At 32.4% G+C, this 26,375-nt stretch overlaps 1 protein-coding gene across 1 annotated transcript in view; it reads left to right on the top strand.

Annotated features, from left to right (window-relative positions):
* Nucleotides 1-26,375, top strand: part of Klhl4 (kelch like family member 4) — a 146,719-nt gene that overhangs the window by 103,972 nt on the left and 16,372 nt on the right. The window contains exons 5-9 of the mRNA XM_063246162.1: nucleotides 494-706; nucleotides 6,718-6,904; nucleotides 13,881-14,105; nucleotides 21,565-21,727; nucleotides 23,523-23,735. Coding sequence (XP_063102232.1) covers nucleotides 494-706; nucleotides 6,718-6,904; nucleotides 13,881-14,105; nucleotides 21,565-21,727; nucleotides 23,523-23,735 — 1,001 coding nt within the window. The remainder of the gene's footprint in view (nucleotides 1-493; nucleotides 707-6,717; nucleotides 6,905-13,880; nucleotides 14,106-21,564; nucleotides 21,728-23,522; nucleotides 23,736-26,375) is intronic.

Raw genomic sequence — 26,375 nt, forward strand, 5'->3', positions numbered from 1 at the left:
ATTATATTCCATAATAGGAAAGAGTTTTCATTAATGCTAGATCTTTTTCTCATCTTTGAAAAAAAAAAGTAACAATAACTGTGTAAAGCACAAAGACGTAACTCTCCCATATAGTTTCCTCCTTCAAAACTTTAAAGATTTTCCTTGGGCTTTTGAGTAAAGATAAATGAAACCATAATTTCTGAAGTCATAAGCTGCTGCTATCTTGAACAATAGCTGAAAGAGAAAGTATTGATACCAATTTCTGTGTCTGTGAAGCTATTAAGGCTTTTTTGTGATCAATGAACAATCATCAGTGGAAGCATTTTCTCCTTCCACTTTACAAGGCTTCCACATTCCTTTCGTTGGTAACAGTATCAATGATCAGCTAAAGGTGGATATGTCTATCACTCTGACTTTCTGAAAGAAGATGAAGTGAAATATTTTGATAATGCTTCTTTTATTAAGAAATTTCTGAAGTACAAAGTTTGAATAGATGCTCTTTCTTGTCTAGGAACATTTCATTGATGTCATAAAGAATCAAGAATTTCTCCAGCTCCCAGTTAATGAGATTTCAAAGTTTCTGTGCAGCGATGACATTAATGTGCCTGATGAAGAAACCATTTTCTATGCTTTAATGGAGTGGATAGGCCATGATGCTCAAACTAGACAAGGAGACCTGGCAATGCTGCTTTCCTACATCAGACTCCCATTACTCCCACGACAGGTATGGAAATTCACCCAGGTGATGTGAACCAGAGCTCTAAGCTACCACCAGCATCAATCCATTAATTAGTTCCCTACTTTTTTTGCTATTTTATTTATATTAGTAAATGTTTGCAATACATAATTATTATATTAATCATGAAATGTTGGTACAGACACATTGCATGATATGGCATGACATATTCATAACATATCTTAATACTCGTTTCTTTTTGCTCCCCTCCCAACTCTTCCCTTTATTACTTGATTCCCTTTCTTTTTACAAAAGTCTATCAGTCTGCTTCCTATTAACTTTTATTTTGCTATATGCTATTTTGGTTTTACATTTAAAAATGAAACCATGAAATATTTAACCTTATGTGCCTGATTTATTTCACTTACCATTATGGTTTCAAGATATATCCTTTTTCAAGAGATGACTTAGGTTTATCTTTCCTTATTGTAGTCTGGTCCATTGTTTGTAAATATCACATTTTCTTTATCTATTCATCTGTTCATGAACATATAGGCCTCTTCTATGATTTAGCCATTATGAGTTGTAGTTCTGTAAGTATGGTTGTGCACCATTTTATTATAATTTCTTTAATTCTTTTGGGAAAATAACTACAAGGGTAGTAGCTGTGTCAAATGGAATTTCTATGTTTAGTCCTTTGAAGAATCAAGCCTCCATATTAATTTCTGTAAAATTTAACCTTCATTTTGCTTATTATACTTTGGGTTTCTCATAGAAAAGAAATAGTGCAGTATTTAAATTTGTGTCTGATATATTTAACTTTAGATTATAGTTTTTGTTTTTGTTTGTTTTTGTACTGGAAATTGAACTTGGGACCCTGCACGTGCCAGGCAGGTGCTGTGCCACTGAGCTATATCCCTGGTCCTAGATTTTGTTTTGAGGTAAATCTATTTACTGAAAAATGTCTCAAGTTTGTCCTTTCATGGGAGAGTAGAATCCTCTTGTATAGAGATACTCCATTTTCTTTATCTGTTTATCTGCTGATGAGCATATGGGCTGTTTCGAAGACTTAGCTATCATAAATTGTGCTGCTATAAACATGAGTATGTGTCACTACAGTATAATGACCTTAATACTTTTGAGAGAATATCAAGAAGGAGACTAGCTGGGTCAAATGAAACTTCTAGCATTATTTTTATGAGGCATCCCCATACTGCTTTCCATAGTAGTTGTACCAGTTTACATACCCAGCAACAACCGAATATGGGCCCTTTTACTCCCAGCTTCATTGACATCTGTTATGATTGATTTCTTGGTGATAATCATTATTTCTGGGATAGAATGGAAACTCAGCATTGTTTTAATTTGTATTTATCAAATGGCTAGCAATTCTGAACACTTTTCATGTACTTATTGCCAAAGTGTCTATTCTTTTTCAGATACTCTTCGTCTTTAATAGGTATTTAAATCTGGGGATCTAATATCTTTTAGTTCTTCATTTATTCTAGATGTTAGTCTTCTGTCTGAGTGGTACCTGGCAAAATTTTTTATCATTTTTTCTTGTCTAAATTTTACAACCAGAACAAAATCTAAGATAATGATATGCAATATATTAACTAGTGTTAATTTCCTACTATTTTTGAAATTTTGTATCATTTCTTTTTGTTTTGTTTTGAAAATTAACAACAAGTTTCTCCACTTTCTGTAGGTTTTTTCACTTTCTTCTCTTTGTTGATCGTTCCCTTAGCTGTGCAGAAGATTTTTGATTTGTTAATACTGTTTGCTTACTCTTGATTTGTTTCTTGTCGGGTCCTATTGAGAAAGTTTTTGTCTATTCTTATGTCTTCAAGAGTTTGACTTAGATTATCTTCCAATAGTTTAAGTTCTTCTGTTTTAATATTTAGGTGTTTCATATATTCTGATTTTTGTTTATTATGTGTTAAGAGATATAAGTCTAGATACAATGCTTTGCATTTATGTAGTGAGTTTTCTCAGTGCTTGCTAAGTAGTCTCTCTTATTTCTAAAGTATGCTTCTGGTCTCGTGGCCAAAAATCAGATACCTAAAAGTGTTTGAGTTTGCTTTTGTGTATCTTACTCTTTTTCATTGTTGTACACATTTGCTTTTATGGAAGTTCCATAATGTTTTTATCACTGTAGATTTTCCATATAACTTGAATTTTAGGATTATGCCTCCTGTTGACCATGCTTGATTTCTTCATCCATGATGTGATCTCTGTTTCTTGAGTTCTTGTTCTCCAGCCCAGTGAAGAAAGGAGAAGTGGGACTGAATCAAAGCCAAGAATTAACCTAGTGGAAAAAAGTCAGGTAGTCTTGGGTACTGAAGGAGCAGCTCAAAAAACAAAAAGTAATATGAAGCAGAGGTTTATTAATTATATAACAGAAATGGGGACTGCCAAATAGTGAAATGCATGGAAATTAGAAACTTGGGAGGTGAGCGTATTAACATGTCTCTACCTTGGGCATATTTAAAATGGTAAGATGATTTTCTAAAAGTAACTGTTTCACTGATTGGTACAATTAGGATCGTATTCTTTGTTTCTGGGATGAGCCAAGGTTCACAGGATCTACGACCACATGGTAAATGTATGTAAACGTCTCACAAAGGGAAGCCTCCTCCAATAAACCATGTCATGAGTAAGCATGTGTTATCTCTGTTACACTAGTCAACCATGTTGTTCCTTCCATTGCCTATTTCTTCCTGATTATCCTTACAATGTGATGTTGGCAGTTGGGTAATAAAAATAGCTTTTATCAGATTGAGAAATTTTTTCTATACCTATTTTTGTTTGGATTTTTTGCCAGTACTTTGTTGAGATTTTTGCATCTATGTCCATTGAAGTGATTGACTCATGGTACTCTTTTTCAGTTGTGTCCTTTTATTCCAGAATACTTTTGTAAGCACTCTTTACTCAATTTGTTAAAGATTTTTGGGAGTATTGGCATTATATCTTCTTCAAATTTCATGTAGAAATTAATGGTGGATCCATTGGTTCCTTATATTTTCTTAGTTGTTAGGTTTTTAAAAATTTACTGCTTCATTTGCATTGACTACTACTGAATTATTCAGATTTTCATATTCTTGATTTACTTTTGGATAATTCATAAATATCTAAGAGTCTTTATAAGTGGATCTATTCCATAGAAGGATGTATGCATCATTCAATTAGAACCGTCAATAATATAAAAAGAGGAAACAGTCATATAAAAATGACAGATAATTCTTAAACATCAGAATACTCTTTAATTTTAATTTTATCTGAACAAATAGCACTTGTAGAACCAAAGGAAAATGACTAAGTTAAACATTTTTTAAAAAAATTTCCTCCTTATCTTCTATGCAAGGTGAAGCTAATCATCATCATTGCCTCCCAGTGGAGGCTTTAAGGCACATAGTATCTACTAACGTGTGTAATCAGCTGCTATGACTGAAAGCAAGATGACATGCATTTAGCTGCAAGAGAATATTGTTATAATGGCATGTTAAAACAGGCCAAATTGAAGGATTGCAGCACAGAATATTCTAAAAAGAAAAATAATATCCTTGGATAAAATCTAAGTTTACTCACCTCACCCTTAATTTTAGTATATGAATTTTAGTGACGCTACAGTGAGATACCATGACATAATTTCAACTTTGATGATAGTCACAATTTTTCTTTATAGAAAATTAATCGATAGGAAATATAATTTATAGCATATGGGATATTGTACTTTCTATGTGGATTACATATTTATTGAATCTGTGGGTAAATTTAACAAATAAATTAACAAGTTCCTACATTGGAAAGAGGGAACTTGTCTGAGTTCAGTGGATCAATAGTTTCACAAATGTTACAGTTAATCTAATTCTCAAATACAATCTTATTTGATGAAATACAATAGTAGAAATAACAATTCATTGATAGTACACACACACACACACACACACACACACATATATATATATATATATATATATATATATATATATATATTAAGTAAATCCCATGAAACTGCACATTTGGTTTTAATAATCAATCAATAAATCTATCTGTCTGTCTTTCTATGATGAAACAACATTCAGTGATATCTCACATATATCAAATTTACTAAATGTGAAGCAGTAATAACACCAAAAGATAAAAATTATAATATATAGTATGTATAGTTTAGAAACCCTAAGTTCTAAATTTAAAATTGACATACAAGCTGAAAAATACGTAGAAATCTTGTTTGCATGAACATGTGCACACTTATTTGCATTATTCATCAGAGTATATCTATGGGAATGTGTTTTATAAGAGTGTCAAAGATGTTACCATTTAAAATGTTTTGGACCAGTAGCATGACATTGCCTGAGTGCTTGTTAGCAGTATAATTTTTCAGGCTTCACTCTAGACCAACTGAAGAAAGTTTTGCTGGTCAGTCTGTAGAATCTTATGCTTTAACATGTTTATCATATGATTTTCAGACACAAAAATTTAAGATGCACTGGTGTAATATAATATCAATCCTTAATTTTATTCTCACTTAATTCTGTCAGACTTTTTTTTTCAAAAAAAAAAACAATTATTTTGAAATTTTCTTACTTTACTTGGATCAAAGAAAATTTCCAGATCAAATATACATACGGTGATACCTTGTCCTTTTATATCTACATATGGTATATGCCATATGTAGGATATGGATTATGTAAACCTCCCCACATAATATGACTGATAAATTTTAACATAGAAGTATAGATTTCCAAAATAACTTTAAAAGTGCTTATAACCAAATATTTTAGGAATGAACTGGATGATGATATTTCTAGAGAATATTTTTAAGAAATCTACATAGCTTAATCTTCAAACATATGCAGGTGAAGAAATGCCAGAAGTCTCCTAACGGATGTCAAAATAGTGACTGATCCAAAATTACAGGTGACATGAGAATAGAACTGAAGTTATCCAAAGCAAACCAGGAAATTTCAGAAAAGTTCTGAGATGAGATTAACAGTTCCAACCCAACAAGACAAGGTAGCTGTTCATCTCAATGTCCTACAATATTGGACCCAGAATGCCAAGAAAGCCAATGTAATACAACTTTTGACACCATTCTGATGTATACTTGAACTTCTGTCTAATTCATCTCAGGAAAAATATGTTGTCTATCTTGTATTAATGTCAATTAAGACAGACTACATCTGTCAGGTAGTGGTAGGATTTTTCATCTGTTTTGTTTTTGTCTTGTCTCATTAATGACTCATACACATTAATTCATTTGAAGTATGTCAAATTTAAGAATACAGAAGTGACTTGGTGATAAAGATTCACATTTCTATGCATGACATTGTTTTAATAGAGGAGTTTTGCATGATCACCATCATTACCATAATACCAAATACACTAAAAAATTGCTGCTTTTGTTAGCTACATCCAGTTGGCTAGGAGATGCTTACTTTGAACAGTAACAGCCTTAATTTCCAGTCTTGTTCACTAATAACTTTTATTTTTGCAATATTAGTGAACCAACCCAGGATTTTGTGCATACTAATTAACAATTCTACCACTGAGCCACATTCTTAACAATTTTGAGACAAGATAGAGCTAGACTTGAGACTCAATACATTCTTTTTTCTTCTGTTACAGCATGGGTGATTAAATTTAGTGTCTTGCATTGAACTATAAACTCTGGGCCTTTTTTTTTTTCAGACAGGTCAGGTCTGTAAAGCTTAGGCTGGTCTCAAACTTGCAATCATTTTGTGTCAAATATCTGAGTGATACAGGCATGTGACACCATGCCATGCTTCAGTTATGCATCACTCACACCCCTTCAGAGAATATATGTACATATCCAAAATATGAACACTATCGATTAAATCATTAACTATTTCTATGAAGCATTTAACTGTTTTACATAAGTTAAAATAAAAAAATGTGTAAGTAACAAAATTTTCAATAATCCAAAACTAACATTTGATTTAACTCCAGGTTCTTTCTAAATTGTATACCTAAAGTGTGTTCTTTCTAATGGTGAATTCATTTTTTAAATAAATCACAAAATTATTTCTTTTCAGTTACTTGCAGATCTTGAAAATAGTTCCATTTTTACTGGTGATCTTGAATGTCAGAAACTCCTAATGGAAGCTATGAAATATCATCTCTTACCTGAGAAGAGACCCATGATGCAAAGCCCTCGAACAAAGCCCCGAAAATCAACGGTAGGGGCACTTTATGCTGTGGGAGGCATGGATGCTACGAAAGGTAAAAGAGACAAATTAATTATTCTACAAACTGTCTTCAAAGAAGAAGAATCGTTTTCCACACTATCCAAATTTTGAGAATGGTAATAAAACTATAATAATTGAGGGTATCTAAAGCTAATTGTCATAAAAACAATTTTTATGTGATGTGTCTCATTTTTCTTCTTATCTCACAGGACATGACCTTTAGACAGTATTGGGCAAGTCCTTAGTGCATCATTTTACTTTATGAAAGCCATTTTAATTTTGAATATCCAGTCTGCTACATGATATCATTCAGGGAAAACATATTTAACATTTGTCATAAAAATAAGGGATATGACACTCTAATTTTTTTGAGAACAATATAGTGAATTCTAGCTCTAGATCTCAATTTCTTATAGATGCTCATAGACTAATTACAAAGGGTCTTAATGTGCTTATGAGGAAATCAGAAGTTCAAACAGGATAAAATAGTTATTTTTCATAAGCACTTAATCAAGTATAATATAATACATTTTCTGCAGCCATAAATCCTTCAGGATCATTTCTTAGAAATTGTTTTCTGATATCTCTGTTTTTAAAATTGATTTCCAGGGTTTCAAAATACTGTTACTAAAACAATGAGCAAGAATATGATACGTAGCATTTTATTATCGGTACCAGAAATCGAACTCACGACTGCCTGCTTGCAAGGCAGGCGCATATGCCTGGCTATGCTAGGCTAAATCACTAAGCATTGGTTAAGTAGATTATAAAATGATCAATCTACACAAAGACAAATGTATTGGTAAGACACTAAGAGAAATTTCATTTGATACCATGAAGAAAATGATATATAAATCAAAGTTTTACCCTACTGGAAAACTATTCTTTCATTTGATATGTATAGCTGTAAATTAGAAGAATATGTAGAAAATGTAATAGCTTATCATGTGAGTATTTTCTTAGTTTTTCTGCATATAGATTCCATATATAACTGATAAAAAATAAAATTTTACCCATTTGTAGGCTGGGATTTCAACACTGTAGCACAATGGAAGCACAAAGCAGTTGCATGTAGGGTATAAGAAATATTATGCATCCTTGCTTTATAACAATCAACACTGGTCACTAATTCAGTCTCATGAAAGCAGCACTAATCCATTCATGAGAGTAGTGACTCATGATTATATCACCTCTTAGAGGTGTAACAAACTTCAATATTGACATCAGGGGCTAATTTTCCAACCCAAGAATTACAGAGGATATCTTCACAGCATAACAGCCTTTACAAAATAATCAACTATTTCCAAAGTTGTAAGGTAACTTTACAGAACATTCTTCAGAAATTACAAATAAAATGCAATATTGTAATTAATTTCAAGTCATAAAAATTATCATATTATTGTACTTGGTTGAACAGAATGTATATAAGGTGTTTTGTTAGATTTCTTCTTTGTTATTTAACTTGAAAGCTAAATAAAAATATATTTGCAGTTTCCTTTTATTTCTGATAATTTATCGGTCTAATAAATAAAGAGAAAGGTAGACTTTGCACTTGTTTCTATTTCTGTAATTTTCAGATTCTTCTTCATCATAATATAAATGGTTTTTAAAATATTCACGAAGACCTATAACTTTTTATCAATACTTAGAAATGAATGAAGTATGATCCTGTAATCCTTGAAGTCTACTACCACAGTTTCATATTAGAAGGCAGAGGTCATGATTTTGAGACTCCTTGAATGCTACTATATGTAGAAATTATAGAGTCTGCATGAGAAGTTGCAAATTGCTAGAAGAATGATAAAACATTTCATTTTGTATAGCTGATTCTTGATTGGAAATTTTGCAAATATTTCTAATTCTAACAATAATACATTTGATTACTACTTTGCATATTTTAAGAGTAGATAGGGGCCTGGGGATTTAGCTCAGCGGCATAAGCGCCTGCCTTGGAAGCAGGCAGTTTTGAGTTCGAATCCTGGTACCGATAAAAAGGAAAAAGACAAAAAAAAAAAAAAAAAAGTAGATAGCAAAGCCAAGAATTCACATGTAGATAAACTGGAAATGGAATCGCCACTCAAATTCTATGTACCTTTTTATATGCTATCCCTATATAAGACATAAAAACAAAATTACTCATTCTCTTTAAGATTTTAAAAACTACTGAAAAACTCGGATGAATATACAGGAACAAGAACAATAAAATAAGAAATATCAAGAATAAAAAAAGCATTTTAAGGTATATCATTTATTGATATAAATTAGTAATATGTCAAAACATGATAATTCACATTCTCTCACACAAGTATTAAAAAGATGCCCATATTCACTTTTTAAATTCTTATTTAAAAGGGATAAAACAGAATAAAACCAATCAAAACAAATCAGTTTAAGAGATACAGGATGTCAAAACATTATGAAATCAACAATAGTTACCATAATGACTTTTGACATCTTCAAAATACCTGCAGGACAACTTTAGATATAGTAAAAATCAAACAGAACAAAGTAGAATAGAAATAATAAAAAGAAAATAGTGAGTTCAATGAAGGATTTCAAAACAAGCCAGTAGTAAACTCAAATTTACTATCGTATCTTGCTGTTTTTGAAATAGCTTCTTCTGCCATCGTATTTAACATAAACAAAACAAAAGAGAATAAAAGTTAACCCATCAAAACAGTGGAAATGATATAGGACCTCAAAACAAGATCATAAGGAATCACCAATGGCTGCAGTCTTCAGAAGGAGATATTCCCCTAAACGTCACACTGCATAACAACATCCTGTGAACCTATGATCAGACCACTGGCCCTAGACCTGCAATGTTAGTGAAACACCAAAGAACCACAGGCATCCAATGCATTTCACCTCAATAATTATCATCACAGCCTGTGCTTCTCAGGATAGTCCAGTCACTTACAGGGGCGTGTTACTTCTTGTTTCCCAGCCCACATGCCAGAAGAGGATGGCCATTTTCAGTCAGGCAGGGGCCCATGAATGATGCTGGCTCTGAGACTGAGTGTCTTTTCTGGTGCAACCATTGTTCTCTCTCCTCTCAGTCCATGAATGGCATTGACTTATGGGGAGAGGCTTGGACCTATCTATTCTCAGTCCTGCAGCATCCTGCGCATGGTGCTGGTTCACAGATTGGGCTTGTTTGCTTGTATGACCATTTTTTCTCTCTATATATATATGCATGTTTTTAGAGTGTATTATTTCAGTTATTTTAAAGTAATTTTTGAACGTTAATTTTTCGATGTCTAGTCAATAGAGGAATCCTCGGTCTTTAATTTCATCTCTCCTACAGTAAACTTAATATTAATTTTAAATATAGATACTACATAAATAACTAGTGTAAGTAAAATTGCTACAATGTATGTAAAATAATCTTTAGAAATTTGTTAGTACAGGGCTGGGTATTTAGCTCAGTGGCTCAAGCGCTTGCCTGGTAAGCATTAGGTCATGAGTTTGATAACTGGTACAAAAAAAGAAAGAAAGAAAGAAGCAATGTATAAATAAAAGAAAAAAAGAGAAAATTCTAAGTATGATAAAAGTCAAAAGTTAAAATGACCATATGGTAAATTTTGCATATCTTACATGTAAAAGCTGTTCAGTAGCATTTTATGCATTAACAACATTAAGTTCTAGGAGAAAATATGGAAGAAGACAACCAAGGTAGATATAGTAACTTTTAGATCATTTTAAGTTAATTAAAGAAATCATCAAGTTGGATATATTCACAATTGCAGAAACTATAGTAGTGTTCCTAGGAATACTATGTTTGGTGGACTTTGTTCTGTCTTGTAAGGAATAGATATGGATTAAGAATTTAAAAATCAGAATAGTGTTTCACCACCAGATAATCCTAACCTAAAAGTAGTTACCATATTGTCTCTTTCTTTGAAATCCTTGAGTACAACTTCGTATACTGTAGCATTAAGTATATCAAAACAATGTAAAACCATTCAAGAGAATGACAGCGTTACCGAGTATTTAGAATTGACTAATAGAAAATGAACAATGGTTTCTGTATAATCTCCTTGTCTTTAAAAGGTTTTTGCTTATACTATCGTACATAATAAAATCCAATAAGATACAGCCTATTTAGACCATTGGAGACAGAAGGACAAAAGCTAGATGAGACTTTAAAACAAGATGATACTAAATCAGTATTACCACACTATTCTGCTTAAATGGTTATGTTTTGATCTGCGTTGTTTCGTTGTTACGCCCTCTTTTATCTCAATCTCCACTCCATTATTTACTTTTTTATCTTTATCCTTTTAATTAAACGAAAAAAAATAGCAGGATATATTATAGTAAACCACTTTGACTTTTCATTACCTTGATTTAAAGCCCTGTATTACTCTCACCATCTGGTTTTTAACTGATGTTCCCCTATTCTGTTTTGCTGGATAGTATCAGGTTTGAAAGTTTAGGCATCAGCTGTGAAGATAATGAGATTCATTATGACGCCCATTCTTGTTGACTTTTATCTACTTTTGAAGACCTACAATGTCTCCAATGTTTTGGTTTTGTCGGTTTTATTCTTTACTGTTTTGTTCAATTGTATTATAACTAACGATATAGGCAATTCTATTAGAGATAGCGGGAGGCATTATGGTAACCATTGTTGATCACCTTGTATTATGTTTTTACATTATCTATTATGTCCACCCTTTTGACTTGACCGATTCTGTTCTGTTATGTCACATTTGGTTTTACTCTCTTCCAAAAAAGTAATAAGAACCGTGGGAGCAATGAAACCCAAAATGTGTAATAGTCATGGTACAAAAGAGAGGAAAAGAAAGTGTTCCAAACTATATAACTGCATGTATATTTAAATGTATAAGATAGAAAATGATATCACAGAGTTTTATTGGATCAATGAACAGAACTGTTTGCAGTATCATTGATGGAATGTCCACTTTACAAGCTTTAATTTTGTGACTTGAACAATTATTTCTAAGATGACAATATGTAATCCATTAACTAGTGATTTCCTACTGTTCATTTTTTTTCTGTAAATCTGTATAACTTGTACCCTTTCCCTGCTTTTTTTTCTTTTCTCCTTAAATAAAATTTAAAAAAAAAAAGAATTTAAAAATCAATTGAACCAATATTTGCAACATTCTAAGCACAAAGTTGATTTACACATAAAAATTCTAAAGAATTAAAACATCTGATTTATATTTTTTTCTGAAATGTAAAGGTGCCAGAGTGTGCTAGAGAACTTACATCTTGATTACTTAGTACATATTGTCAGGTATGAAAGAGATGAATCTTTAGGATTCAAGGTACAGAGATACTGGTTATAAACATTCATCATTTTAAAAGAAGTGTGAGAATTTTATCTCATTTAATCAAATGTCTAGAAAAAATTAACCCAGCATAACACAGATATTGGCATCTTTCAGTGTAAATCTTTGTATACAGCTACTTGATGTAGGTTCATACAACTTTCTAATTATTTCACCATTAATTTTAACAAAGTTCAGCCTGTTTTCACTCATTTGTTAATCTAAATTAGATCTTTTGTTAATCCATTAATGAAAAAGATAAAATGTTAAAAAGAAACATAAAGATTTGCAAATTTAGAATCAAAAAATGGAAAAACTAAAACAGAGAAATTGCTGTGAAAAAAGCAAGTATAGTGAAGGTAAATGTGAGTTAATAGATAGTTCAGCCTTTAGTAGAATTCAAATACATTTAGCACAGAAAAGATAATCTAATCCAAGATAAATCTAATACAAAACAAACTTTCAGAATCATAATCAGTTATACAGCTAATACATATTCAGCTGGGATATAAAGGTAAAATAACACCATGCCATAATCAATTAGTATACTTCAGATATTAATGTTATTTTCATGGAAAGAAATCAGTTACCTTTTCTCCATGGTTATTTCACTAAAAAACTTTTAGCGCTTTTTCTCATTCCTTTAGGTAGCTTTGTGCATGTGAGGTAAATTTCCCTAAATCTACCTTAAAATGTCTTACATACACTGCAAAACTGAATTCAAATATTATCATTTGCCATTGTTCATTATTTAGTAGCCCAACTGTTATACAAAAACAGCTTAAATAAAAAAAAAATACAGCAACTATTATGAGTGAATGGTAATAAGCATTGCCATCACAGTAGTCATCTCTAAGCCTTTCAGTACATTTTGGAAAAAAAATATATCCACAAAAGAATAATAATTCTGACATAAAGGAATGGACATGGTTATTTTCAGGAAATTGTATAGTAAAAAAGGTAACTAAGTTGAATGAATCAAACTAATCTCAAAGAGACAAATATGGTATGTTTTCTCTAATAGTTGGAATTTAGAAAAACAGTGATGCCATTAAATAGAAGGGTGACAATTAGGGAATGGTAAGAGTTCCAGGGAGAAGGAAGACAACAAATGAGAGGAACAGTGACAGTAGATATTATAAAAACATGTTATATGCATACATAAAAACATCATAATAAAATATCTTACTGAGATATTTAATATACACCAATAATTTCAATAAAAATAACTTTCATTCCTTGTTTTTCAGCCACTTTTCTTTTAAATAAGCATATATACATAAACAACCACATACTTCAAACTAAAAGATCATGAGACAGCACATTGAATGGTCATAAATAATTAAACTGCATAATACTTGTAAATGCTTAATAATAAAATATAAGGCATTTTTATTGTAAAATGTGATATTTCACACCTGTATCAGTACCAATATTAGCATATTATGACCAAATAAAATGTTGTGATGGTGTTAACCATATTAACCATTTAAAATGTGTTACTGTGAATCTTCCATGTTTATGTAGAAATGACAAAAGTATTAGTCTTTTCCTTAGCTTTCATGTTATAGTATCATCTGGGTTACTTATTAATTTGAACTGCGATTGCTGATACTGTATTAAAATAAAAAAAGATGTATAATGTGAATGAATGTCAATTTAAAATTTTAATATACATGATTTTATCATTATTTCACATCTTTTTAACAGGTACTACTACAATTGAAAAATACGACCTGAGGACCAATAGTTGGCTTCATATAGGATCCATGAATGGCCATAGGCTTCAGTTTGGAGTTGCAGTTATTGATAATAAACTTTATATTGTGGGAGGAAGAGATGGTTTAAAAACTTTGAATACAGTGGAATGTTTTAATCCAGTGGACAAAATCTGGATGGTGATGCCTCCCATGTCAATGCATAGACATGGATTAGGTAAGTGCTTAAAGTTACATTGTTTCATAAGAATTTATATTAATGTTTTAAAAAATTAACTCAAGATACACTTTATTGATATTTAGTAAAAATCTTAGATTTTTTTTTCCAAATTTCTGAAAAGTTTAAAGAAATGGAAGTATCCTCTAAAATTTCAATTGTATGAGGTGCCATAGTTTTTAATCTTTTGTTCTTTCCACAAATTTTTAAGGCAGTTACAAATTAGGAAGTACAGCAACCTTTAGAAGGGTTAAATTATTTATTTTTGGTTTTAGTTTTTTTAAAGTCATTGGCTTTTTAAAATTTTACTTTAAAGATGGCAAAACTAAGCATAGCTAAACAGAATAAAGCAGATCAGAAGAAAACAGTGTGACACAGATTTCAAAGCAGGACAACAGGAGATCATCACTGGCTATCATATTGTCTCTAGTTTTCTAAATCATCCGTATCTTTAAACAAAATGAATTCATACAAAAATAGTTTTAAACTGATCAAAACAGAATGAACAGAGTGATTAAGGCATTATAGGCCTTCAAAACCAGACAATAGGGAAATCAACAATGGCTGCCACAATATCTCTCGTTCTCTTTAAAATAGTTGTCCATAGCTTCACATATGTTGAAATTAAACAATACAAAACAGACTAAAATCATTTTGAATAAAGAATAATGATATTTCTGGATTTCACAGAATGATGCAGCAGGAATCAGCACTGGATACCTTAGTGTCTCTTTTTCTTCAAAGTAGCTTTTCATTTCATCATGCATTATATAATCGATTCTCATAAACTGTTTAGGAGAAGTTCTATGCATGCATGAGTCTCTACACGTATACCTATCCTTTATTTATTAGAGTGAAAAACACAACAAAACAAAACAAAATCCTAGAAAAACATCAAACAAACAAGAAAATAAAATGACAAATAAATGTCAATAGCCAAGAGCCAATACACTGACAATATAGGCCTTCAAAATATGGTGGTAAGAACATAACTAGGATTGTTATTTTACACAGTGGTCTTTAAGAGATTCTCACATTACCATACAATAATATGCAAAATTGTTCCAATCGTATGAATGTTAACTTTTTGTTCCAAGAACTTACAAAATTTGTAAAACAATCATCATAGCTATCCTAAGTGGGTTTATTTCATTTTAGATATTTTTTCTTGTCCCTTCCTTTTTCTTTTTCCTCCTTTTCCCTGATAAATTATTTTTCCCCTTTGAGCAGATTCTTATCCTTTCACAGTATTTATTAAGGTTTTTGTATCTTATATACTGTTAACATTTCTTATGGTATTTACACATGTGAGTTTGATTTATTTCACTTATGAGTATTGAGTTGCATCCATTTACCTATAAATATAACAATGTGTTCATTCTTTATAGCTGAGTAGTACTCCATTGTATAAAAATGCCACATGTTTTTTATCCATTCCTCAGGTGATGGACACATAGGTTGTTTCAAGGTCTGGCTATTACAAATTTTGCTGCTATAATCATGGCTGCACAAATATCACTGTGGTATGATGTTTTCAGTTTTTCTGGGGAAATGCCCAGAAGTGGACTAGCCAAGTAAAGTGGAATTTCCAGTCTCAGGTTTTTGAGGAATCTCTATACTGACCTCCAAAGTGGTTGCACCAGTCTACACTCCCACCAGTAGTACAGATGAGTGCATTTTTCATCGTAGCCTATTCAGCATCTGTTGTTGGTAGTTTTCTCCACCCTTGCTATTCTTTATGGAGTGAGATAGAATCTCAGTGTGGTTTTAATTTGCATTTCTCTAATGAATAATGATGCTGAACCTTTTTCCATGTATTTATTTGCCACTTGTATTTCTTCATGTGAGAACTGTGTATTCATTTCAGATGCCCTTTTTTGGACTGGGTCTTTGAATTTTGGGGATCTGATTTTTAAAAATTCTTTATATGTTCTAGGCAAAATTCCTTTGTCTGAGGAACATTTCACAAAGATATTTTCCCAATTGTGTTTTCTTTTCACTATGCTGGAGATTTCTTTTGACATGCAAATGCTGTTTAATAGAATGTGATCCAGTTATTGATTCTGTGAAATGTTTGCCATCCAGTTTGACTTTTGGTCAGGAATTCTCTACCTATCACTATATCTTCAAGATTTCTACCTACTTTGTCTTCCAACAGATTTAGTGTTTCTGTTTAATATTAAGATCTTTGATACATTTAGACTTTAGTTTAGTATGTGGTGATAGGCATGTGTCTAGCTTTAGTTTTCTGCACATGGAGAGGCAAAACCATTCATTAAAGAGACTATCTTTCTTGCAGTGAACCTGTTTGGCCCTTTTATCAAAGATAAGGTGGCTGAGTGTGTTTAAAGTTGTACTTTATCTTCTAATCTATTCCATTGATCTTCAGTCTGTTTTTTTTCCAGTACCATGCTGATATTATTACAGTAGCTTTGTTGTATAAATTTAAGTCAGGGATTGTGATGCCTCCTGCCTTGCCTTCATTGCTTAGAATTGCCTTTGCTATTCTAGTTCTCTTCTGGATACAGATGAATTTTAGGAGTGATTCCTATAGTCCCTTGAGACATGCTAGTGATATTTTGATTGGGATTCCATTAAATCTGTATAACAATTTTTTGGAGAATGGCCATTTTCACAATATTTGTTCTTCCTATCCATAAACAAAGGATGTCTTTCCCTTTTCTGAGGTTCTCTTTGATTTCTTTTTTCAGAGTACTAAAATTTTACCTGAAATATCTTTTACTCCTTTGGTTGGACTGATTTGTAAGTATTTCTATTTTCTATTTTTGATACTATTGTGAAGGGTATATCTTCTCTTATTTCTTTCTCAGTGATTTTATTGCTAGTGCCAATTTTTTATTGAGAATTTTTGCCTGTTTGTCCATTAGGGAGATTGGCCTGTTGTTCACTTTTTTGGTTGAGTCTCTCTCAGAGTTTGGTATTAGAGTAGTATTTGCCTCCAGGAATGAGTTAGGGAGAATTGCTTCCCTTCTGATTTCATTGAAGAGTTTGAGGACTGTTGGCATTAAATCTTCTTTGCATTTCTTTTGGAATTCCATAGTGAATCTGTCTGGTTGTGGGCTTTTCTTTGTTGGTAAAGATTTAAATACATTTTCAATTTCATTAGTTGAAATTGGGTTATTCAACAATTTTACATCTTTTTTACCTGGCTTTGTTGATTCACATATTTCTAGGAATCTGTCCATTTCTTCTGTTATCAAGCCTACGAGAGTAGAGGTTTTCAAAATAGTTATTGATGATCTTCTGTATTTCCACAGGGTCAGTAGCAATGTTAGCCTTTTCATACCTAATTGTATGAGTTTGAGCTTTTCTGTCCTCTTTTAAATAAGGTTGACTAGGGGCTTATCAACTTTATTCTTTCAAAGAAATTACTTTGACTCATTAATTAATTCATTCTTTGTGTTGTTTTCTTAATCTCTATTGCACTGATTTCTGCTCTGACATTTATAATTTCCTCCCCCACATTTTTTTTTTTTTTTTTGGCTTTTGGCTTGATTTGCTCTTCTTTTTCTAAATGTTTGAGGTGTAGCACCAGGATCTTTATATTTGTGTTCTTTCTTTTTTCTTGATGTGGGAATTCACTGCTATAAATTTTCCTCTGAGGCCTGCTTTCATTGCATCCTACAGGTACCAGTAAGACATATTTGTATTTTTGTTCACTTGTATACATTGTTTAACTTCATCTTTAATTTGTTCTGTGACCCACTGATTGCTCAAGAGCATGTTATTCAATTTCCATGTGTTTGTGGGGGTTTTTCAGTTTCTTTTGTCATTAATTTCTAATTTATAGTGCTGTGATCCGCTAACATGCATGAGACAATTTCAATTATTTTGTAATTTTGTAAGCATGTCCTGTGGGCTAGTATACACTCTATTTTAGATAACGTTCCATGTGCTGCTGAGAAAAATGCATATTCTGAAGTTTTTGGGTGGAACACTCTGTAAATATCCACCAAGTCCATTTTTTCACAGATATGATTCAGTTCTGTTATTTCTTTGCTGATTTTCTGTCTAGTTGATATGCCCCTTTGTGTCAATGGCATGTTAAGGTATCCTGTTATAATTGTATTATTATGTTTTGATTTTTCATTTCTGTTAATATTTATTTTGTGTAGCTGGGTGCTTCCAAATTTGGTGCATATATTTAAAATTGGTACCTCTTCCTCTTGAAGTATTCTCCTAACTAGTATGTAGTAACCTTCTTTATCTCTTTGGATAATTTGTGGTTTGAAGCTCACATTGTCTGAACACAGAATAGCTACCCCTGCATTTTTCGGTGATCCTGTTCCATTAAGTATTTTTCCATCTTTTGACTTTTAGTTTATGAGTTTCCATTTGGTTTATATGGGTTTCTTGTACAAAGCATAGTGTTGGATTTGCTCTTTTTTTTTTTTTTTTTTCTCTTCTTCCTTTTTATTGGTACCAGGGATCGAAGTCACGACAGCCTGCTTTCAAGGAAGGCGCTTAAGCTGCTGAGTTAAATCCCCAGCCCCTGGATGTGCTTCTTGATCCATTCTGCCAGTCTGCTTCTTTTAATTGATGAATTTTGACCAGTTATATTAACGATTATAAGTGATATGTATTGGTTTACTTTTGACATGTTGTCTTTCTCATGTTGAATATTTACCTTTCCAATCTGTTTAATTGCTTGCCTTGCTACATGGATTTTTCCTATGTCTATCTAGAATGTGTTTCAATATTCTTTTCAGGATTAGTTGGGTGCTCATGAAGTTCTTCAGCTGCTCTTTATCCTGGAGATATTTTATTTCTTCACCCATTTTGAAGGACAGTTTTGCAGGGTACAAGTCTGGTTTGGAAGTTTTCCTTTCTGATCTGAAATACTTCACTCCATGCTCCTCTTTACTTCAGTGTTTGTCTTGATAAGTCTGCTGTAATTCTAATAGGCTTTCCTTTATGAATGTTCTGTTGCTTCTCTCTAACAGCTTCTAGTATTTTGTTCTTACATTGTATTTCTGGGATGGTGATTATTATATGTCTGGGTGTAGTTTTATTTTGGTTATGGTTATTTGGCATTCTATATACCTCACTGATCTCTATGTCAGTTTCCATTCTCATCTTTGGGAAATTTTCAGCTATTACTTCTCTAAATAGCCTCTTGATATCATTTGTGTTGTCACCTTCTTTTTCATTTATCCCTATCAATCTTATGTTGTGTTTCCTTGCATCATCTTTGAGCTGTTGTTATTTTCTGAACCTTGTTGTTTTAATAGATCTTTCCTATTCTGTTCACTAGTTGTAATCTTGTCTTCAATGTCTACAATTCCATCTTCACTTTTGTTGAAGTGTTTTTGTCAACTTTCGATGAAATTTTTGATTTCTTGTATATCTCTTTGAATTTGCTTCATACATTGTGCTTGTTTCTTTTATTGTTCATTCAGGGTTTCTCTCATTTCTCTAATTTAACTATGTCTTCTTTAAATGTGGTAAACATTTCTTTCATTACATTTATCATTTTTTCTTTTACCTGGGATATTATTTCTGATCTCTGTTCTTTCATAGCATCCCATGGTTGTTTCTTTACTTCAGTTGTTGTCATTTCAGGAATTTCAGATGTATGGCTTACATTTTATTCTATGTTCATGTCTGCTAGTCTTGCTTGGGTTGGGATGCAAGTTTGAGATTGCATTTTGCTGTTTTATTTTGTCATTTTCCTATATTTCTGTGTTTCGAGCAGCAATCCAAAGCTTCCCCAGTGCACTGGGCATCACCTGGCCCACTTTTGGCTCCCAAGGCAAACTGCTAGCCTCTTTGAGGTCAATGAGTGTGGTCCAGTTAGGCCCCTGGGACCTCCTGTGCATCCTCCAGTGATTTAGCATGCTAGCCTTGGTCTTACTGGTTTAAGGCAATCTTCCAAAACTTCCCGCATGTGCTGGCAATCGACTCATGCATGTTTTACTCCTGGAAATGAATGGAGGCTCTGGCTAGCAATTTGGAGGTCACTGGGAGTGGTCAGTTAGGCCTGTGGGAATCTCTCATTCATCCTGCAGTGATTTGGGATGCTAGGTGTGGACTTACTAGCTGAGAGCAACCTTACAAAGCTTCTCCTATGCACTGGGAATCAACTCACACACATTTGGCTCCCTGGACTGAAAGGAGGCCCCTGTTACCTGTTTAGAGGCCACTGGGCATGGCCCAAAATGGCTAAATTATTGAGGAATCTAAAGATGGAGGAGGAAACTTTTTCCTCAACTAAATTTAGAGGATTAATGAAATAGATTGTGTATCTAGACAGATGTGTTAAATGTCTTTCAACAAAGGATTAAAGCCACATGCCTTCAAAAGTGAGAAAATTTTGATTTTGTTGAATATATGTGTTTAAGAGAAAGTTTACCTGACTATTTCTTCATAAAAAATCTGTATGTTTTCAATACCATAGTCTATTAAAATCTAGATTGTCTAGATAACTTTTAAAAATGGAATTTTAAGTAGTTAAAAAGTGGCAGTTCCAGGACTGATGTTTTTCTTGCCACAAAATATCATGATACAGTACATAGTTTCTGCCAGAAAATTCACCATGTCACTATTCAATTCAATTGTGCCACTTTAATTCTTACATATTTCTAAGAAAACATGTATGGTAAAGAAACCAGAACAAGCTCTTGGCAATTTAATATATGCAAGTAGAGGTGTAAGTGATGAGAATAAACCACTGACAGGCTTATTGAGATAGTAAAGCAAATGTTGAATATGAGTTCCTAGAACATACAAGAAGCAGAAAGCAACTGTTTATACTACCGAACAGAACAAATATTTAATTAAACCTTCAAGGATTCATGTCTACCCTTGAAATAAAGATATAGATACTTTTGGCAAGTGAGAAGGAAACTAAGAAACCCAGGGAGGGGAAAATAAAAAGCAGATATAAAAATTAAATGTGTCATGTATATGTACCAGCGACTCACTATAAATGTATTCATCATGTGCTGCAAACTTATTTTAATTTTTAAAATGTCATGTGCATTTATTTATCCCAAGCACATCTTTTGTTATCCCTATATTGAAAATCAATAGTTGAAAAGGTATTCCATATTCAGTTTCCATCACAAGATTTAGCTAGAACTGACCATTATATCTAATCTACTCTGATTTAAAAGAACATAATGAAGTTATGCCAGAAAAAAAGCAACTTCCAACTTTTATTCTAAACCCAGAAATTGTGTTGAATTTCACTACTTATTCTGACTTCATTACTATAACATTGATGCCAGTCTATGATACAACCAAACATGATTAAATATTACTTAGGGATAGGTGGTCATAGTTAATTTCATATCAGATATAGTTATTTATCCATGTACATACAAATTATTTAATAAAATACTAATTTTTGAATAGTCAGTGATTTTTCAAAATGATGTGACGTGTATTGTGTATGGCACATGTCACTGAGTCTTCATACTATTTTTTTTTCCTTTAGGTGTAGTCACACTAGAAGGACCAATGTATGCCATAGGTGGTCATGATGGTTGGAGCTACCTAAATACTGTGGAAAGATGGGATCCTGAGGGACACCAGTGGAATTATGTGGCTAGTATGTCAATTCCTAGAAGTACACTTGGTGTTGTTGCTTTAAACAACAAGTAAGTCCAAATGCATATTATTTGCACTCAGTCACATGACACAGAAGTTCCATAACATATTAAATAATTATTTCAAACAAAATTACATCCTTGTTATGCTATAGCAGCTCTTTGTTAGAACACCCTCTCCATCATGATGGAAAATAAACACATAAATATATATTCTGTAGATCCTTGTTATGCAAATTGTCATACAACATCAGAATTTCTTATGGATAAATTATGATAAATAATAGACATACCATACACCTCCTTAATAAGAAACCTCATTTGAAAAAAAAATCATCAGGACATGTGTTTTCAAAATTGGGAAAGTTCTTGTAGGCAATAAATTCTTCAAGTTAATCTCAAGTTAACCACAAGTTATCCTAAGTTAATGTCAATTAGATTTCACTTTCATGTGTTATGATATAATCTTACTTTTTCTAACATTTGTCTCCCAGTATTTGTGAAAATATTAGTTTACTTGTTCAGCAATCATTTTTTGCATGTCCAGAGTTTCTGACTGTAAGAACAGACATTGCGTTTTCTCAGTATTTACAACTTTTTGTCATTTCCCTGTGTGATCGTGCTAATATATTAAACCTTATGATGTTAGAGGTGGAATTATCACTGTGTAGTTATATGTTTTATTACATTGAATAATTGGATGCAATGAGAAGCATACAGAAAGATACTGCACGATAAAATTTCAGATAAAAGAATGCATCACTATGAGGATTAAGCCTTATGTCTACATTGTCCACGCACAATAACAATACTTTATCATGTAAGAATTCTGAAGAATTTTGTACATGGATAGATTTTAGAACCTTACACAAGGGAAAAAATGTTTGTAATTAAGAGGAGGCATAAGGGCTGTGAATATAACTCAGGGGTACAGTGCCTGTCTGGCAAGCATGAGGTCCCGAGTTTTATCCCCAGTACCTGTCTTCACCTCCCCCCAGCAAAGACACATATTTTTAGTGCTTAAAGTTAAAAGAATTCTTAAACTTTACTGCATTGGGTGTAAACTGAAAAATTTTAGGTACCTGGGCATCAGTTGGCCAAATGAAAAGGAATAGGATGAAATTATATATTTTGACTCATTAAGTTCTGTTTTGCTAATTTGCTGTTTTCACAGCTCAAAATGAAGACCAGTTATAGGCATATGATTTAGTGAATAGTTAGCATCTTTATTATTGTTGAGTTAATTTTAAGTGAGATTAAAATTGTAGTATGTTATATCAATGTACCAACTTCCCACAAGGATAGTAATCATTATATACTACACACATGAACTAATAAAATTTAAAAGAAAGTTACTGTGCACGAAAATAATTGGCATTTAAAGTTAAAGGGAAAATGTGATAACTAATATCTCTTTAAGGAAAACCCTATTCCCTTAGTTGGGTATTAAGTTAATAACATTTTAGTGGTAAATAGCTCATGCTAAATAACTTACTTCATAATAATTGAACCTGGGTAGAATTGGAAGTTTGTTGGAGTTGGTTTTTGAAACAATCCTCTCAAGTCTTTTGGTACGTCATTCATTTTTCTACATATATTTTCCCATTGAATATTTTTATTTAGTATGTCAAAATATTTTCAAAAATTGAAACACGTAGTTTGGTGAATTCTAGACTTTAACAGGTGCCATCAGATGAGTACCCACTTACAAAGTCAAAATAATGAGGCAATACAATATACATTGAGAATCCTCAGAAATTTGAAATGCTTTATAGTAGGTTCCTCCGTGCTGATTTCCATGTGTTCTGTGCCTACATATATAGAGATATGTGATAATATTTTTTAGGTTATATGCTATTGGTGGACGTGATGGAAGCTCCTGCCTCAAATCAATGGAATATTTTGACCCACACACTAACAAGTGGAATCTATGTGCTCCAATGTCCAAAAGACGTGCAGGTGTGGGAGTTGCAACATATAATGGATTCTTATATGTTGTAGGGGGTCATGATGTCCCTGCTTCTAATCACTGCTCTAGGTTTTCTGACTGTGTGGAACGGTAAGTTACTTCTATTTATTTATGTATGAAATTACTTGCTTACTCATTTTTTTTCAGAAAACAGAAAGATTTTTAAACTAATTGAAAATAGAATTGTAAATAAACATTCATCTTTTTGTTGATTAATCCTTTATAAAAAGACATACAAACTTAAATAGCACATAGTTTCTCTTATATGAGAACCCCAAATTTTAAACAAAGAGCACAATAATACGCAATGGAAAGTAGGGAGACAGATTTTTCTAGTTGGGAAAGGTATCAAGAAATGAAAGAAGATGGAGGGAAAGAGATTGAAAAACATGAATTAAGATGTTTTATGTACCTTTACCAACTGTTATGGTTTAAGAACTGGTGATCAATTTAACGCCTGCTGGATTATATCAGCATGGCATTGAGTGAAGATGCTCCACCTGAGGAAAGTTGCCAGGATATATAGGTGGAGAAGAAGGGAAGTGTTGAGGTTGAGGCATTAAGAAGGCATTGTGGGTTCTCCTCCGAGTTGCTGTCTGAGCTGTTGGTTCTCCTGGAGAAGCTTTGGTCCTCACATCAAGCATTGCTTCCTGGCTCCAAAGGGGAAGACATGTGCTGCTTGGTCTCCAGGATGAACTCGTCACACTGCTTCCTGGCACATACCCGAGAGTGCTTGTCCTCAGAGAAGCTCGGGCCTCCATGTCGCTGAGGACAGCTATAGTGCCTTTCAGGATAGCCCTGGTCTTTGTTGTGAGTGTGACTTTTTTGGCTCCAGCGTAGAACCCTCATCCCATTAGCACAGCTCCTTCATCCTGCTGGCATAGACTTTCTTGTTTCCACCGCTGACCCTTGGGTCTTCTCCACACATCCGTAAAAGAGACTGGTGTGAGTCCTTCCTGTGGGTTCTGGGTCTCCAGTTGGACTCATGGGAGGCATTGTCCTGAGCTCTGGGTTTTTATCTGGACTCATGAGGGACATTGCCATGGGGTTTAGGCTCTTGACTAAATAATCTATGTCTTTGGTGTTGTGGATAGATTTCCTGCATTTTCCTGTGTTAATTCCTAGTGACCATTATAAAAATATTATAAACTCCATGTCCTAATCCTAGTTGTTCTCTGTGTACAACCCCTGACTACAACACTAACTTTACATACTGAATGCCAACATTATGTACTATAAATGTACTAATAAAAACAATCCTTATGCATTTTAATTCCAAAGAAAGGAGGGTGGACCAAGGGATATAACCACAGGTATGTTCAAGTGTGTAGGATGGAAAACCATATTACTGAGCTTTTGTTGGATCATTGAACGTAACTGTCTCCAATTTCACTGTATAAATCCACTTTATATGCTTTAATTTTGTAATTTGGACAACTGTTTCTGGGAAGATAATATGTAAACTATTAGCTTGTGATTTCTTACTGTATATTTTTTTCTTGAAATTCTGTATTACTTGTACCCTTTTACTGCTTTGTTTTTTATGTCCTTTCTTTTTTTCTCTTTAAATAAAAAATGTATTTAAATGCATTTTAGTATCACTATAAAATGAGGCAAAGATAATAAAAAACAAGGATATTTAATGCTAAGATACATCAATCTGTCAGTTTACCAGACTCAGATAAAATTAACTGTTTCTAATAGCACTCCTCAGAATACTTTACTAACCCAAAAATTACAAACAGAATCACCAATGTAAGATAATAATGATTTCTGAACAATAACTATATTTACAGAAATATTTTATTTCCCAAAACTAAATCCTTTGAGTGGGAGGTATTATTTTTGAAGAATAATGTGATATTTTGATTAAAACAAGTGTCATATTCCTTTTAATTACATCATTCATATTCCCTTTAAAAATAAAGTGTATATATGCACAAAATACAATTCAAAATAATAACTTCAGAGTAAATGACAAACCTAAAGTTAGTAAAGATATCTGATTTCAGAACACAAAAACTGTTATGGGATGATGTCCTTAAAGATGTTATTGAATATATAGAGTTTGTATTTTAAAGCATACAATAGAAGGTGGAAATTTCTGCTTTAGGAAAAAAAATGATTAGAAATGAAGATAATTAAGAAAGTTTTATCAGTTAAAGCAGACACTGTGTTGAAATATAATTTGAAAGCATGCTTTGCATCGCAACTAGTGATCAGATTGTCTTGTGACCTAAGATATCTAGGTGGATATTTTGAGATTTTGTCTCATAGACAGGGAAATTATCCAATTTGGAAGAATTTGAATATCATTTCAAATAGAAATCATGTCAGAAAGCAGTTTGGAGAAATGAATCAAATAGTGATATAAAGGATACAATACATGAGGAAAACAATGAAGGAAGATTACATTTGTTCAGGACAGCATATAATTGAATAATAAAGAAGAACTAAATATAGTAGTTTCTTAGAGAAAATAACAGATCCATGGTAATTAAAAATTGATTCCTTTTGTTAAAATTAATAATGCTATATTGTATGCGTGTGCTATATTTTATCTGTTCATTAATCGATGGACAATTGAGTTATTTCTACATTTTTGCTGCTGTGACTAATGTGGAAATGAATTTAGGCATACAAATATCTGTTCAAAACATTGCTTACAAAATTTTTTAGTACACACTGTACTCATAAATGGAATTGCTGGATCATATGATTTTGATATTT

The sequence above is a fragment of the Cavia porcellus genome, unplaced genomic scaffold (genome assembly GCF_034190915.1).
Source record: "Cavia porcellus strain 051 isolate PalLab524CR breed Dunkin Hartley unplaced genomic scaffold, mCavPor4.1 scaffold_3, whole genome shotgun sequence".
NCBI classification, from domain to species: domain Eukaryota; kingdom Metazoa; phylum Chordata; class Mammalia; order Rodentia; family Caviidae; genus Cavia; species Cavia porcellus.